The sequence below is a fragment of the Ambystoma mexicanum genome, chromosome 8 (assembly GCF_040938575.1).
Source record: "Ambystoma mexicanum isolate Mex_15411 chromosome 8, UKY_AmexF1_1, whole genome shotgun sequence".
Taxonomy (NCBI): domain Eukaryota; kingdom Metazoa; phylum Chordata; class Amphibia; order Caudata; family Ambystomatidae; genus Ambystoma; species Ambystoma mexicanum.
In genome coordinates this window covers 913,662,368-913,680,490 of record NC_090929.1, presented here as the reverse complement: position 1 = coordinate 913,680,490, position 18,123 = coordinate 913,662,368, and the positions used below count along the sequence as shown (strand labels likewise).

The following is an 18,123-nucleotide window of genomic DNA, read 5'->3' as shown; positions in this document are numbered from 1 at the left end:
CAGGGGTGCAGCTATGGTTCCATAGTCTGCCAGGAAATTGCGATAGTACCCAGTGAGGCCCAAAAAGGCTCTCACCTGGGTTTGAGTAGTGGGAGTCTCCCAGTTCTGTACATCCTGTACTTTACTGGAGAGAGGTTGGATTTGACCCCCTCCTACCTCATGACCAAGATAGGTAACTTTCCCCTGAGCTATCTGGCACTTGGTGGCCTTGATAGTGAGGTTAGCCCTTTTCAAGGCCTGCAACACCTTATCCAGATGTGTCAAATGCTCTTCCCAGGTGGAACTGTAGACGGCAATGTCGTCTAAGTAAGCCACACAAAAGGCTTCCAGCCCACTGAGCGCATGGTTGACCAATCTCTGGAAGGTGGCAGGGGCATTCTTCAACCCAAAAGGCATGACCCTAAACTGGTAGAGTCCCTCAGGTGTTGAGAAGGCCGTCTTTTCCTTGGCATGGTCCGTCAGAGCTATTTGCCAATAGCCTGAGGTAAGGTCAAAGGTGCTCACAAATTTGGCAGCACCTATGGTGTCCACGAGCTCATCAGCCCTGGGCAATGGGTGCGCGTCAGTTTTGGTGACGGCATTGACTCCTCGGTAGTCCACACAGAACCTCCAATCCTTGGTACCCGCCAGGGAACTTGCCTTGGGGACAAGGACCACTGGACTGGACCAGGGACTGGTTGAGGGTTCAATAACACCCAGATCCAACATCTTGGCGACCTCAGCCTGGATGTGGTTCTTGACGGTATCTGACATACGGTAGCACCTGCTTTTGACAGGCACACTGTCACCAGTGTCAATTTCATGCCTACACCACGGTGTAAGGCCTGGCGTCAGTGAAAACAGAGAGGCATACTGTTGGAGCAAAGCCCTGCAGGCCCTCTGTTGCTCTGTTGTCAAATCCGGAGAGAGATGTACTCCCTCCACTGAGTCATTCTGAGGGTTGCTATGCAGCAAATCAGGAAGGGGCTCACTCTCATCCTCTTCTTGCCCTGAAGCTAACAAGAGACATGAGACTTCTGCTCGCCGGTGGAAAGGCTTGAGCCTGTTGACATGGAATACCTGGGGGGCTACCCCAGAGGCTCCCATGTCAACCAGATAATTGACTTCGCCCATCTTGGAGTTGATCCTGAAGGGTCCAGTCCACTTGTCTGCCAAAGCTCTAGGCTTGGTAGGCTCCATCACAAGGATTTCCTGTCCCGGAGTCCAATCCACTTGCGAGGCTTTAAGGTCATGCCAGTACTTATTCAATTCCTGGCTGGCCTTGAGATTTGCTGTTGCCTGACCCATCATCTGTGTCATCCTCCGTCTGAGGCCTAACACATAGTCCCCCACTTGCTTGGCGGGACCTGGAGGGGTGGCTTCCAAGCCTTCTCTGATCAAGGCGAGGGGCCCCCTCACGGGATGTCCAAAGAGTAACTCAAAGGGGCTGAAACCAACACCCTCTTGAGGTACCTCTCTGTAAGCAAACAGCAGGCATGGCAGGAGGAGATCCCATTTCCTCCTTAGGGGTTCTTCCAAAGCCCCTAGCATGCCCTTGAGAGTTTTATTAAATCTCTCAACCAGACCATTGGTCTGGGGGTGGTAAGAGGTGGAGAACTTGTAGGTTACCCCGCACTCTTTCCACATGGTTTTCATGTAACTAGACATGAAGTTGGATCCTCTGTCAGAGACAACCTCCTTGGGGAATCCAACACGGGTGAAAATGCCCAGGAGAGCCCTGGCAACCACCTTGGCAGTAACAGTCCGAAGGGGTATTGCCTCAGGGTACCTGGTGGCATGATCTACCAAGACCAGGATGAACCGATGTCCACCTGAAGTGGGAGGGTCAAGGGGACCGACGATGTCGATGCCCACCCTCTCAAATGGTGTGCCAACCACTGGCAATGGCTGCAGTGGGGCAATGACACTGCCTCCAGTCTTGCCAGACAACTGACAAGTTGGGCAGGTCCTGCAGTGGGACTCCACCTCTACTCCCATCCTTGGCCAGTAGAAATGGGCAGAGAGCCTCTGCTTAGTCTTCTTGGTCCCAAGATGACCAGCCAAGGGCACCTCATGCGCCAACTGCAGTAGGAAGGGCCTGTAAACCTGGGGTACCACCAACCTCTTGAGGGCACCAGGTTCAGGTTAGTGGGCTCACTAACAAGGAGCTCACCCTCCCAATAAATCCGGAATGTCCTAGGCACTTCTCCTTGTGCCTGGGACAGGGCCTGTTTCCTCAGTCCCTCGAGAGAGTAGCACTCTCTCTGTTCCTTACAGAAGTCTGCCCGGGAGGGTCCCCCTTCAGCTAACAAGCATTGAAGGTCGGGATGATCCTCCGGGTTGAGAACCTCTCCCACAGGAGAGTCTTCTGTCTCTTCTCCCACAGGAGTTGAGTTTGGGTTTTCCACTGGACCCAGCCCATCCGGAGCATGGATCCCAATGGGTGCTGTCAGAACAGCAGGAAGAGAAGGTGTTCCCTCCACAGAGGTGGCCTTCTTGGTCTTCCTTCTTCTTGCCTTAGGCCTCGCCTTTGGCTCGGGTACCTGACTCACAGCCAGACCCAGTGTCACCTGTGACCTAGTGACTGGAGCAGCAGTCATGGGAAGACCATCCGAGATCAACCCCAACTCTACTAGATCATTTCCTAACAGAATGTTAGCAGGGACATTGTCCTGAACCAGGACAGGAAGCTTTGCTGTCCTGTCTCCAATCATGAGTGTGACTAAGGCTACAGGCGATAATTTGGGAGGCCCACCAGCTAACCTGGTGGTTCTCAGAGGAGCACCTACATAGTCCTCTGGCTTGAGCAGGGTCCTGTCCACCACTGCCATGCTTGGCCCAGTGTCTCTCAAACCAGTAGAAGGCTGGCCATTCAAGAGGACACTTCTCAAAAACCTATGGGTGTTCTGTGGGATAGTCGCCAGTACTTCTGCATACTGGTCCCAGGCCCCAAGGGACACTAATGAAATCTCTACCGGAGCACCAAATGTGATCCCGGTAGAGGAGGGGAGGACAGTGGCCTCCACCTCAGACACGGGGTAAGGGTAGGTCAGGCTGACAGCCTGTACTCCAAGTGCCTTACCTTTACACTTGGAGTCACCCCTTCAGTGATCCAGAGCCCCACAGTCCCAACAAGTGCCAGGAGTGCGGGGTACGGTACTGGAACCACTGGGAGCCTGCTTTGCAGCAGGTGGACCACTACTCTTATTCCCACCCACAGATGACTTATCCCCACTAGATTTTTGGGTCTTGGGAGAGGAAGGTTTAGGTTTACCCGACTGTGACTGCTTGTGGGACTCCTCAGCTTTCTGAGAGGCCCCCTTTTCTTTGTCCTTGTCCTTCCCACTGGAGTCCTTAGGGGACACCCGGTGGGAGATCCACTTGTCAGCAAACCTAGCCAGCTTAAAGGGGTCCAAAATGTTCTGGTCAGCCACATACTGACGCAGCTCTGGTGAACAGGCTTCAGAAAAATGCTCAAAAAACTAGAGGTGGGACAATTCAACAAAAGTCTTAACCTTGTATCCATCAATCCACCCCATCATGTTCATGTGCGCAGCACTCACCCAGTCAACCCAAGACACATTCTCTCTTTTCTTAAAATCCCTGAACCTTTTAAGGTATTGGGTAGGTGTCTTGCCAAACTTGGCAATCAAAGCAGACTTCATACACTCATACTGACCCCATTCTTCCACACTCAGCTTCAGAATACAGTCATATCCAGTTTGAGGCACTCTGCTTAACAAACACTTAGCCCAATCTCTTTTATCAACATCATGAATCGCACAAGCCATTTCAAACGCTTCAATCCATTGGAGGATATCTGAACCCTCCACAAATACACCAACCAAATCTTTCATAAACTTGGTGGCTGGGGACCTGACACTCTCACGGGTTTTAGCTGAAGTCTCCACTCTAGCTTTCTCTAGCTGGATTCTCTGACATTCAGTGTCCTGGCTCTTGAGTTCAATCAAGGTCCTTATTCTTGAGCTCCACTTGTTGAGCCAACTCCTCTCTCTTAAGTTCAGCATCTATTTACAACTTGCGGTATTCAAAGGCCAATTTCATCCTTAATAACTCAAGCTCCAAGGAATTGCTGGGGTTTGGAACAGAGGCAGCAGGAATGGCGGCATTCCCAGAAACAGATTCAGCAGAAACCCCAGGGGCAGAGTCCTCATTGGTTTCATTCCCCCCCCTCATCAAGAGTTTCACCATCAGTCTGGTAGTCCACCAGGGCAGCTATCAGCTCAGCCCTAGACTTATCCACAAAGTCTAACTCCCTGGCTTCACAAGCACTCTGGAGAGCCTCCAAGCTCATCTGAGTCAATTTGCCATTTGCAATAGACTCCATTGTTTGTAATGCAGTTATCTTGTACACAACTAAACCTTAATTTAATAAAGTGCAGATATTTTGTAAGTGGCACGGTTATACACTGATTCTTAAAACCATAAGCATCCCACCGCTGCCACCAGCTGTAAAGGACCGGTAGGGGGTGGTCTGTACTTCTGCTCTCTATATGGTAGAGGGGAGGCACAGAGGACCCCAGCCTAGATTCTCTATTCGGTAGCTATGGTCGAGCAATCAAGGCCTAGCTTCTCAGGAGGTGATGCAGGCTGGTTCTTAAGTACAGTGTAGTCCCCAAGCCCCCACAAAGGAATGTCCACACACTGTATTGGTTAGAACACAGTCTTTATATAATCAATATTCAAGGTTATGTACACTTATCATAATAACTCACTTTGTACTTAGGAAAATCAACAATGGCAAATATATACAATTCTAAAGTGGTACCACCCTTTGTATTAGATCTCATTAAAGTGCATCAACAATACTGTAACAATGTCACACAGATCAATAGAGTGAAACCAGCAATAGAGAGAGGAGAGAAAATAAGATGGTTGAGCAATAGGCAGAATACTGGCCCCTACCACTAGACACAGTTCTGTGTGGAGATCCCTCCACCTGGGTAACTTGTAAAATAAAGATATAGCACAAGCCCAGTCCATATAGTGTTCTGCAAGTCTTATTCACTCCTATAATGTTTTTACCCCCCCCAATGTACCTGGTGGAGTCGAGTTCTTCGAAGAGGCGTCGACAGATCCTTCTTGAGCGACCCCCTTTCAAGCGCGAGTCACGGATCGTCGAGAGGCGTCGAGAAGCGTCGAGGAACTCGGCGTTCGGCGGCGGGGAATCGACGACCCTTCTTGAGTGCCTTCCCTTTCAAGCGGGAGACATGGGGCGTCGAACGTCCGTCGAGGAACTCGGCGTCGGGGAATCGACGACCCTTCTTGAGTGCCTGCCCTTTAAAGCGGGAGACACAGGTCGTCGAACGTCCGACGGAGAACACGGGTGAACGGCGTCGATGAGGCGGCAGCTTCGTCCGAGCGGTGCTCGTCTGCGTCAGAGCGTCGGCGTCCTGCAAGGAAGAGGCGTGCGGGGCACCTCGATGACAATTTTTCTGGACCGCAAAGATTGTGGAGACCGGGGCCCAGCAAGGGTGTCGAGTCGTTCGAGTCTTTGTGGTCTTCGGGTGGTGGGAAACCCACCGGCAGGTTTCTCCTCGGCACGTTGGTCGTCCTCGACTTTCTCCGGCAGGATAAAGCGGTCGACGGTGCGGACGAGGGAGTCCTTCGATTCGAATGTTCTTAGGGAAAGGAGCGGGCGGCTCCGGTCGTCGGCGGCACGGCGTCAAGTGGTCCCCACGGCTGGGCAACACAACTTCGACGGGCCTCCAGCGGTTACACAAACCTGCGAACCCTGGTCGACGGCAATGGACTTCGACGGCGGCGATGTCCGGGTGCTTCACTTCGATCTCCTCGGTGGTCCCGTCTCGGGTCGGCAGCCTTTCGAGGGTCTGTCTTCCAGGGCGCTTCGGCGAAGATGGAGCGGTGCTCGATGGTCCCTCGGAGCACGGGAAGAGGGCGCCTTACCAGGTCCTCTCTCGGGTTAGTCTTCGACGATTTCGGCAGCCTTCGGATCGGTCGAAGCAAATGCAGCAGCAAATCTTCTTCTTCCAGCTGGGCGTCGAGGATCAGCAGTTCCAGTTACTCTTAGAGTGGAGACTCAGCTCCAGAACGCTTCTGAACAATTACCAGTGGTGAGAGGTCCCCAGATATACTATTCTGTCTCTCATCCACACTGCTGGCACACACTCAGCAGCCAATCATACAGAAGGGCATTCATGCAGTCAGTCAGCCAATCAGGCACACAGTGCATTCAGGCCACACTCCTCCCTTTCAGACACTCTCAACAAGGAATGTGGATTGGGACAAGTACCCAGCCATTCAACACTACACACTGCATTCAGGCCAGTTTCGGGCAGGGCTGTCTCAGTCTTTGTCTCTCATGCCAGAAACCAGACAACCACAACAAGGAGTGTATATTGGTCACACACTCCATTCACCCAGGTCCCACCCATAGGAGGTACCCACAACATACAGTCACTGGGAAGGTTCCAGTCAGTCTAGCTGGGCCTTCACAACAACACCATATATGGAACTTCCACCCAACTGCCAGTCAGGGGGAAGGGACAGAGTCAGGGCTTCCCAGGACTTTGGGAAAACAAGGTAACAGGCAATAGAAAGCAAGAGGCCACAAGGGCCATCTTGTTTCCTATCAGGAATCAACTGATCCCAATGGCAGGGCCTGGGTATCCCAAATTGGAGGACACCCAGAGCACCTGTCAAATTCAGCATGGAGCTGCCACCAGCCCATACCCTGCTCTGTGGGCCACCCACAGGTGCCCAAAAACATACACTAGGGGCACAGGGTTGTACCCCTACCCATGGGTGCCATAAGGGTATCCCATGGGTCTGTTCACCAAACCAAAAGAGAGAGCTGCACTGCCAGGAGTCCCACATGGACTCCTGGGCAGAAAACACGACATGACACACGATAAAAAGCAGTAAAGGACAAGGATTCAGAGGCCCTGTCCCTCTGATGCATTTCCAGCATCACAACGCCGTATTCGGAATGAGGCCCTTTGACTTCACTGATGTAAGTTCTGTCTATAATATCAGTTTCTACATCCAAAGAATGCTGGTGTGCCAAACCAGATCTTAGTGTAATCCTCCCATAGATTCCTTCAGGGACTTTGATTTTCAATACGGTCCTTAAAAGCACATTCCTCCCCAGTTTGACTATCATGCCCTCATCACTGTATATGTCATACCGGCAGCTGACAATGCTGTTCCGTTTGGTAGCCTCACAGTTCGGGTAAGGTGTGTTACCTTCAGCATCTTCACAGCAGTGGTCATTCCTCTTTGATAGGCGTAGGAGATCTCTTTTTCGGGTCCTGGTCTATCCCACAATGATACCACATGTGACGGGGCAGCCCATCACGAATAACCACACTGACTCCTAAATTCAAGTTTTAAGGGTATTTATTAAACTAAATTATCAGAATGTCTGGTTTCTTTTTCTCTTGAGGTTGCTCAGTGCCTAATGGGATGGGAACATTGGCACTAGGGCAGGACCTTTCCTCTCTCAACTTCTCCGGGCCTGGAACCCACCTCCCAACCAGTGACGTCCCTACCGGGCTGTTAGTCACTACCAATCTGTAAAACCTATCTGTTCTTCTAACTATGATTATTGGTGTATTCCCTAAGATGCTGGCTATCTGTCTCCCTAGGGAAATTCTAACTTTCCCTCTCCTATCATGGGTTAGTCTCCATGAATAGGGAATGGTGAGTTCTTTTGCTCTGTGTCATGCACACTCCTTTCACAACCTCTAATACCTAACCCTTTGCCGTACTGATCTCAACAACTGGTCTCCTCTCCCTATGTTACTGTGCCTCCAGTCTCTCATTCCGCCTTTCCACCTCCACCGTTCTAGCTTACTTCCTTTCCCACTCTTATTCCTTACTACCGCTTGCACTTCCAACTATCTCTCTACCTTGGTTGTTTCCTTTCCCCCTTCCTCTCACTCTACTCTCCTGCCTCTGGTTATTCCTTTGGTTATAATGTCTATCTCACTTTATACCAATAGGTACTCCTTTCTCCCACTCACTGTCACTCTTCCCACTCTTCCTTTGCTACTGTTCCTATTCCCCTACTATCACTACCTCTCCCTACCTTCACTGCTCAAAGACAGTCAGAGATATGGTGCCCTGCACACTGCTCTCACTATTACGGAACCTGGGGACACGGTGCCCCACTCACCCTCTACAAGCTCCTGTTCGGCCCTCTGGGACTCTGGAGGATATTATGCCCTGTACACCCTTCTCGTTACTGCAGAGCCAGGGATATGGCGCCCTGCTCATCTAGGGATATGGTGCCCTGCTCATCCATGTACTAACCAGTACCACCCGAGCACTTTTTTCTTCCCTCGTTACTCCTGCCACCTACTACCTTTATTCCCTACAACTACTACTGCTACCCCTGCTCCTACTACTATCCCACTCCACCACTACTCCTACTCTACCTCTAATACTAATGGTTTCTTTGATGTCCTCCTTTACCTCCTGTCCTCACCCACAAACCCACACTTGCACACTCACACACACTCCTTAAATAACCCACCCCCTCCCAGGATTGGCTTCCTACCCTGACCAATAACTTACCTATCTCTGAGAAGTTTGACAGGGGAAGGACATGGGAGGGATTAAAAGGGCTGGTAAGCGCTGCCCCTTTTCCAACTTGACCCTGCTGGGGTCCGGGGACTCTGGAACATACAGGGCCCTCATGGACCTTTAAAAATAATAATTATAATCCCTGGTCGTTTAGTGGGTAAAGGCCTCTGTGGGGCCTTTATTCCATAGAAAACCCCAATCCATGGTGGCATAGTGATGCACAGCCTTCACAGGGCCTGTTAGAATTCCCTGCTGGGCTAGTGAATATGTGACATTTTTATAAGGCGCAACACGCCCAAAGGCCTCCGTGTGCACTGAAGAAGTGATCATGATGGAAAAAAAATTCAAGCCAGACAATCAAACCAGAGAACTACAACACCTCAATCTTTGAAGTTGAAGAGAAAAGTTGTGATGGCTTTCTTGAAGTGACAGAGTCAAGACTGTTTCTAAGATCAAGTGAAATCGAGTTCCAGATGAGCGTGGAACAAACATCAAAGCTAGTACTGCCAAAGTTCTGTAGTTTATAACACAGTTGAGAAAGCTTTTCCAGAAAATTACAGTAAAGGGCCCAAGTAACAGAAGCCTTCTGAATTATTTTCACCAAATAGCCAGGAGCTTGATAAGACAAGCATTTGTATGTCAGAGATAACATTTTGTGATTAATTCAGTGTTTAACCAGGAGCCAGTGCAAAGATCTGCAAGCCTGGGATATATGTTCTGTTCAAGCAATGCCAAAAAAGCTCTAACTGCGTTGTTTTGAACAACCTACAGTGTCTTGATGTAGTTTCTGGAAGTACCAGCAAAGAGGCTGTTGCAATAGTCAATTTTAGAATTGATAAGAGTTGTAGTCAGTGTGGCTACATTAATATCAGCCAAGTATGGTTTAATCTGTTTCATGAGCTTAGTGGTGCATGTGCAAGTAGCCTTAATGTGAGAAGCATGATTTTTCATATTGAGGTTGGCATCAAGAACGACGCCCAAAGTGTTCATCCGCAGGCTTGTTTTAATCACACAGTCCAAGATGACAAATTGGTTGTATTTAGCCACAAATTTAGCTAGGCATTTGCTAGGGCCCACCAACATGAGCTCTGCTTTTCCCCCTTTAAGGCAAAGGAGTTCACATTCATCCACTGTTTTATAATATCGTAGGTCTGGTCAACAACACGACAATCCCTTTCATAATGACCCGTCAGTTCTAACACCACCTAGGTGTCATCAGCATAATTTATGTATATAGTGAGATGTGATCATCCAGGAGGTCGAAGAGAGGGCAGGTGTATAAATTAAAAAGGGTAGGGGAGAGGATAGTTCCCTCCGGAACGCCACAAAGAAGTGTCTCTGGTGGGGACTTAAATTCTCCCACAACCACTCTTGCTGATCTAGGTCCTAAGAAGGAAGAAAGCCAAGAGTGAGCAGGTTTCGAAAAATGTGCTTTTTTTTCTAATCTCTCAAGAAGTAGGCCATGATCAACAAGATCAAAAGCTGCTGAGAGATCAAGCAGCATAAGTAGGGCTACCCGTCCCAAATCCACAATATAGGTTAGATCAGCTCTAAGGTCCAACATAACAGTGGTGGCTTTCTTTTGGCTGCAGACTCCAGCAGACGGTATTGCCCCAAAATATCGTATCAAAAAAGCAGAATGCATATTTTCTGCGCGTTCGGCATAGTTGATAAAGATGAATCCCAAAAGGCTGAACTAGGTGAGCGAAGGTTGTGGGGGTGTCCCCCGCTCCCCAAGTTCGGTATTATGGGCTCTGGGGGTTGTCCCCCGTATTGCCTAAAGGGAACGCGGGGGACAAATGAGTACATTCCCAAAAGCTCGAGTTTTAAAAACGCGACCAAGTCGGCTTTACAATTTTGAAACTCGAGCTCCTCGGAATGTGGGTTTTTTTTAATGTAGATCCCAGCAGACACAATCTGCTGAAGCCTGCTGGTGTTGTGACGGATGCAGCACCCCTTGGTCCCACGTCTACCCTTCCTGCAGCCGGTGTTGTGCCATTTGCGGTACCTCTGTAAAAGATGCTGGCGTCTTGCAGCTCCACATCTCCTGGGGCTTCTGCTTCCATCACCGCAGGTAAGGCGGGTAAGGAAGGGGCCTGCCTACACCCAGGCACCCATGGGTGGGCCCCCTTGCGCCCCTTTGACAGCGCCACAACGCTGGCCCTGTCACAACATGCATATAAAGTATTAGGTTTTACATTGATTCATGACAGATTCCCACATCGGTGTTATCACACCAGTTTTCATGCTTCTCAATTTATGCAGCACAGAAGGGTGAAGGGATGAGTCAGCCTTCCTGAAAGCTGAACAAAGATGTCCATGGAGTAATGAACTTGCTGCTACATCTTTTTGGCATATACATACAGTAAAAGCACTAACAGAAAAAAGATACACAAGCTTGGTAGAGTCTGCAACAGTTAAAACATCGTTCTTTTGATTTGAAAATAATCTGGTTGAGAATGTCACAAAATAAACAACTGTTTACCAAATTATATTTTGTCGTAAATGGGGAGCTGGCGTATTTCATGCAAAAAGGTGTTTCTAGTTCCGGCTCTAGATATATAAGAAACACATCATTCTTTATTTGTCGTGTTGTAGTTTTAATAAAGAGACATTACACAATGGTTCTGTGCGATGTGGCAAGTGGTACTTGTCTAAAATGGCTGCCATCAAACGTGTATTTAGATCATTTAAATGTGGTCACCTCCCCTTTGAATTGTTCTGAAATGTGACTACTCACAGAATCAATCACGCATGTATAATTGCACAATTGAACACAGACATACACAAGTGCATCACGTTCAGCTTGCATATACCCAATACGATCAATATTCACTTTGAATAGCTATGAAATGAACCCACACACAGAAACAAGCACACATGAACACTGCACAGCCAAAGGCATTCACACACATACCAAATGCATCCTGCATTATGCAACCATCCAACAGATGTGCAGAGCTCCATTGCTTCCTAAAGCTATGTTTGTTCTCAATCACCTTTATTTATCTATTTATTTTATTTATTATTATTTATCTGCTTCCTCCTCTGTTCCCACTTTCCACTTCTCCCCCCTTACATGCACTTTTCCCCTCCCCCTCTTCCATGCACTTCCGTGTTCTCAATGTCACTGGGCCTAGTAAGATCGTTGTTTTTGTTCTCCCCTGTTGCCCTCCCTTTCCTTGTCACGCTCTGAAACACTTGTGTATGAGCGCGATATAAATATGAATCCAAATCTATAAATACCCAAGATAAAATAAAAAATGAATGAACCATATATAACAGATCAATACAACTGTGTTTCTAATGCCACCCGACAGCCTCTGAAAACTCTTGCTATGTGTACTACAAGCTCCAAACAGGATTTATGAAAAGACTGCATGAAACTCTAATAACGTTTATTGTTCTACAGAAAGAAGATGAGATCGAGGTGATGGTCAGCATTTCAGATGGTTTAAATAAAGTAAGTGTCCATTCAGTTGCTTTGTATCTTCTTCGTCATGTTGTAAGCACAATTTAGCATAACGATAACTAAGCAAAACAGTTGTCATGCAAAGTTGTCAGTACTGTCTCTTACGACAAAGCTACTGTAGCGAGTCATGAAGTAGAAACATAGGGCCATTTGACAGGTACACATGTGGTTTAGTGGCTAAAATACCAGCAGTGAAACCAGGACATCTCAGCCTTAATCCCTGCATATCCACTTGAAAAAAAACGTGTGACGTCCACTTGAAATCCCTCCAATAGCTTTTCAGATGCATATTAATAGTGTTGGGAAAAAGGAATATTGTATTAATCACCATATAGAACGGAACTGGCTACTTGTGCCCATTGTGTACTACACTATTTGGCTCTTTTTTGGGTATGTGGGCGTGTATAGGGCCGTCCTTTTGCTTCTGGCTCAGTCTCCGTCGCCTGTGGAGTGCCCCAGGAGACCTCTCATTGGCCTATGATTTGCCATCAATACACATCAGGTCACAGAGCTTATTGCTTCGTTCGTTGGTTCTTATACTACGCATTTGCCTATTGCGTCCATAGCTATGGTGCGACTGGACAGCTGCCATTCAGTAGTTATTCACTTTCACGCTGACGGCTTTCTGAGGTGCCGCCCAACACTGATTGCAAATTTATTGACTTGATCTTAATGCAGAGAAAAGTAACATGGTGGTGGTGGAAGTACATGCAAAGCATATGTCCCAGAGTGTGTGCCTTCAGACATTTGGGATTCCAGACTCCTTTAACACAAGTAAAGAACATTATTTTTGTTCATTATGGAACACTGCCTCTAGTCTATAAGAAGTTGGCCACCATTGGCTCAGGTTTTCCTGAAACTGAGATCCATTGTAAGACTCTGTCATTCCTTTTCTAGTCTGAGAGGACAACTGCAACCTCAGCCATCATAGCAACTATGCATGGATTGCCACCATCTGCTTCCATCCGTTTAGCAGGTTAAAAATGCTGCACCCTGCCTGGTGATAGAGACACATAAAAGATCTTGCATAACTCAGACCTAGCTCTGCTGGTCTTCTGTAGATGTATGCTTTTAAACCAAGACTAAGTGTGGTCAATAATTCCAGGCACAGCATTGCACCGTCCAGTTAGACTGCTAAATGCAAATATGTCATTCACTCCAGGAATCTCAAATCTACCAATTTATAAGTCAGTGGTTGTCCCTTGATTGTGTAGAATGAGAACCAGTGATAGACCTTTCTCGATAGCAGAGAGCAGCAAATACTGTCTAATATCACATGAACAATTGAACTATGCCTGTTTCCTTAAGCTCCTTTCTTGGCTCTGTGCCATGTTTCCGCTCAGGGAGCCCTGAAGCCACTTTCGTGTTCAGCAAGCACTGGACAAGCTATATCATGTAATGTGGCATCATCCCTATTTCATGTCAGTGCTGCCATACTTGGCCCCATATCTTCCTGTAGTGTTCAGGCACCCTCTCATCATACTAGCAGCAGCATGCATGCCCTCGTGGTGGCCCCCTAACCCCAAGCAATTCTGAGAACAGGCAAGAGTGCTATGCATTGAAACTTCAACTATGCCTTAGCTAAGTCAGTGTATATGACCTTCCTCTCCCAAGAGAGCTGGAAAAACAGCCTTATGAATGCATTCATGTAAATCAAAACCTTTCTGCTTTGGTAGGTTTATGTCATTGACAGAGAGGTGTATCCAAAGTAATCATGGCGGTTTAAACACTGCTGTCACAGATGACTGTAGACCTATATATTACAGGCAAACAAGTTAAACACAGGAAAGGTACAAAGGGCTGTAGAGCACGCGTGGTTCAAACGTAGCCATGGCTTGCTAATTTAGATTTTATATAGTGCAAAATGCCACCGACTGCCTCATCAAAGCGCTCCAAACAATGTAATCTTAATGAAAAGTCGTAACGTAGCAACTGCTAGAAAATAGAGCTTGGAGCAGTGGAACTGACAACAATTGTGTTTTTAGGCTGGGATACATGTTGCAGAGTTGTCACTTTTTAACCCTTATAGTCCCATCTACCTGTCTAGGCCTTTATTTCTCTCTGTGGCCAGTTTGTACCTTCACAAATCGATGTCCAGACCCCCTGGAAGACCAATTGTGGCATCAATAGACTCCTTATTAGAAAACATCTCGAAATTTGTAGACAATTTCCTGTTCCCCTTTGTGTAAACTCTACCTTCCTATACTAAAGATACAACAGCATTTTTGAATCAAATAGTACACATTCCCTGGCAACCTAATTTTCTTCTGGTCACGCTGGATGTAGTTTCTCTTTACACTTGTATCACACACTCCAAGGGCATATAGGCGGTCAAAAGGTTTCTGTCAATAAGATCTTTGAGTTATCGAGAACATTCACGTATGCTTTTAGATATGCTTTCTTTTATTCTGACCCACAACACCTTTATGTTTGACTCCAAGTATTATAACCAAATTTGTGCAACGGCAATGGGTGCAGCAGTGGCTCCAAATTTTGCGAATTTATATATGGGTGCGTGGGAGGAAGAACTTTTCCCTAATGACAACCAGAAGGAACATACAGACAAAGTAATTATGTGGCAGAGGTACATCGATGATTTATTTATCATCTGGAACGGGACGGCCACCGAATGGACAAGATTCTTTCACATTTTGAATCAAAATCAACAGAATCTACAATTCACGGAACATCACAGTAAAATGGAAATAGTCTATTTAGACATAAAAGTGAAAGTTATTGGAAACAACATAAGTACAGAGTTACACAGAAAAAAAACGAGTACTAATACACTTTTACATGCCACATGTGCACATCCACAATGTCTCATAGACAGTATTCCGTATGGTGAGTTCTTAAGGATCAAAAGAAATTGCAGTGAAAATGAAGTATGGGAAACCAATGCTAAAAAGACCGCAGCTAAATTTCTAATGCGAGGTTATAAGAAAAGAATTATAAACAAAGCTTATGACCGTAGCTGCAACAAAACACGGGAGATGATTTTGGCCAAAAAGAGCACGCTCAAAGATCAGACAAAAGACCAACAAAAAGAAGACCGCTCTCTTAGGTTTATCACTACATTTAATTCAGGAGCTAAAGAAACAAGATCTTGAACAAACATTGGTATCTTTTGAAACGAGATCCTGATAATTAGTCCACACTTGCCATCACATGCCACCATAACGTATAGGAAACCACCATCTATACTAATAAAACTATCACCTAGTATGTTTCAGTCACCCAAACAAAGCATTAATACCTGGCTAACCACAAAACTATCAGGTTTTTACACCTGTGCTAAATGCAAAGCATGTCATTATGGAATGAACACCAAAGTTTTCTTACACCCTCAAACTAAGAAAGAAGTCAAGATTAAACAAGACCTGAGATGTTTCACACAATTTGTTATTTATGTGATTACTTGTGCATGTAATCTATGGTACATTGGCACCACAAAACTGGAAGCCAGGCTACGAATATTACAACATCTGCCTGCAATCAAGAATCACAACATGTCCTATCCACTTGCCAAACATTTTGAAGAGGTTCACCAAAATGACATTAGATCATTTAAGTATTTTATCATTGATTCAGTGGGAATTCATCCAAGAGGTGGGGACAGATTGCGGACATTGAGACAAATGGAATCAAGATACATAGTAGATTTTAACACCAAATATCCGGGAGGTCATAATTGTGACGAAGAATTATATGTATTCCTGGCATTTTAAATCCTATGATCATCATGATTTTTATACTGTGTTGTATGTATATCTTCGTTAATTCCAGGTTTTTTTATTGTGAAACCTTTCCACAAATTTCTATTTTTCTGTAGCCGGTGTGCAAATAGAATAAGTCAAGGTTTTCAGTACTCTAGCCACCAAACTGGCACTCTTACATCCACCAAGCAATTCTTCCCCCATACCGGCCGGCCCACCAGCTGCGACCACTACGCTACCAACGTTCGAATCCTTTAGTCCAATATCACCAGAGCAATTTCTCAAACTTCTATCTGCCCGCAAACCATCTGGCTCGCCGCTTGACCCTTGCCCAGCCACAACCCTCAAAGAAATGTTCGCTTCCACCTGCGCAGGAGAACACGCAAGATCCATCATAAATGCCACAAGGAGCATGCCTACCCGCCCTCCTGTTCAATCTCTACTTGATCACCCTCCCACCAATAATTCTTTCGCACAACATCCTGTGCTACAACTACGCCGACGACACTCAACTAATTCTAAAACTCCTGAACTCAAAACCCAACTCCCGACCTGGCCTGGCCTCCTCCCTCCTTGACATAGAACGCTGGATGACCCAAAGCCACCTCCTGTTAAACCCCTCCAAAACAGAAATCATGGGATGTGGGAAACCCGAACTTCTTCCGCACCCACTACCCTGGCCATCTGCCATGGGCAACTCACCGACCCCTTCAACTCAGTGAAAAATCTTGGATGCACCCTTGACTCTGACCTAACACTCTTGCCCCAAGTCAACAACGTCTCAAAGTCCTGCCACTACCACCTTAAAACCCTTAGGCGCATCTTTCCATATCTCTCCTTTCCCAACAGACTTTCTGTGGTCCAATCAATCGTTATATCAAGACTGCACTACGCAAACCCCCTATACCTCGGAATCCATGTGTACCAACTGAATAAACTCCAAAGGGCTCAAAACGCGGCAGCCAAATTGCTTCTTGCGCTCGGCCCAAGAGACCACATCTCCCCAGCCCTTAAGACGCTGCACTGGCTTCCAGTAGCCCGAAGGGTGACTTTCAAAACCTTGTGCATCTTCCATCGAGCACTGCATAAAACCGGACCTCAATATCTTCAAGACAAGCTAAAACCCTACAACCCCCCACGCACCCTAAGATCAAGCTCAGCCGGCCTCCTAGTCATACCGAAGACAAACTCAATCAGGTTAGGTGGATCATCATTTTCAGCCTTGGCCCCCACGCTATGGAACTCACTCCCACCCCACATCTGCCAAACTGAGGATTTAATGTCTTTCCGCAAACTGCTGAAAACCTGGCTCTTTGTCACGATGCCTACCCCCGGGGAACCAGACAAGGTCCAGCAACCCCGGAAGCAGGTATCAAGTTGTTTTGAGCAAGCCCAAAAACCCCTGCTAGGGGCTGTTTGGGTGCGGTCCTGGCGCCTATGGCGCCCGGCTCATATGGAGAGTCAATCCTGGCGCCTATGGCCTATGGCGCCAGGCTCATAGAGTAGAATTTACCTGATGCAGACCATGCTGCAAGCTTGCCTGATGCAGACCATGCTGCAGAGCTCCAAGCCAAATGAGGCTTGGAAGGGACTATTTTACCTAGGGACTATTTTTTTTACTCGGGTGGGGCTGGGAGAAATACCTACCTGGGACTACTTTGGAGGCTATTTAAACCACGCCCGAAGAGCAGCACACGCTTCGCGTTATTCTGCATCCAGCAGCGTAACGCTCACTGTGTCTGCAAGCCTGCATCCAGTCTTCTGCCACGCCCGTCTCAAGTCTGCAGCTCCTAGAAAAAGGGAGGAACAGAAGGAGAAAAGGTTAGAATAAGAGCAAAACCTTCGATCCTTACCTGAATTCCAGATCCACTGCGCCTTCGAGCTGGAAGAAAGAAGCATTTTACGCGCGCTGCCTCTCCTGCTGCAGCGCCGCGCTGAACTCACCGGCCTTCGCAGCATCCTCACGATCCACCGCATCCTTCTGCATGTTCCCGACGCATTCTGGCACCTAAGGGGAACACAAGAACAGCAAAGGTGAGCCAAGGGAATAAACAGAGGCAATAGTAACTACCCCCATAGACTGACCTGATTACCGCCGGGGGTACTATTCCTCTTCACGGGTCGGCGCAATCTCCATTGCATCCTCGCCGTACCCCGGCCCCTAAGGGGAACAAAAGGACAACAAGGTGAGACAAAGGGACAAACAAGGGGAACTCTTCTCACCGCAATAGACTTACCTAATTTTACTGCAGGAGGCATTATTCCCCGAACTTCATATTTTCTCTCCACACCTGAATAGGGGAGCAAGCAACAGGTTACATTCTGGCCTTATTTTATTGAACTGTGTAGGATAAGCCAAATCCTTACCTGAACTTTGTCAGCTACCAC

General features: G+C 47.3%; 1 protein-coding gene across 2 annotated transcripts in view; it reads left to right on the top strand.

Annotated features, from left to right (window-relative positions):
• CDHR1 (cadherin related family member 1) overlaps positions 1-18,123 on the top strand; it is a 712,137-nt gene that overhangs the window by 191,053 nt on the left and 502,961 nt on the right. For both annotated transcript variants that reach the window (XM_069610819.1, XM_069610820.1), the window contains exon 4: positions 11,960-12,010. In XM_069610819.1, coding sequence (XP_069466920.1) covers positions 11,960-12,010 — 51 coding nt within the window. The remainder of the gene's footprint in view (positions 1-11,959; positions 12,011-18,123) is intronic.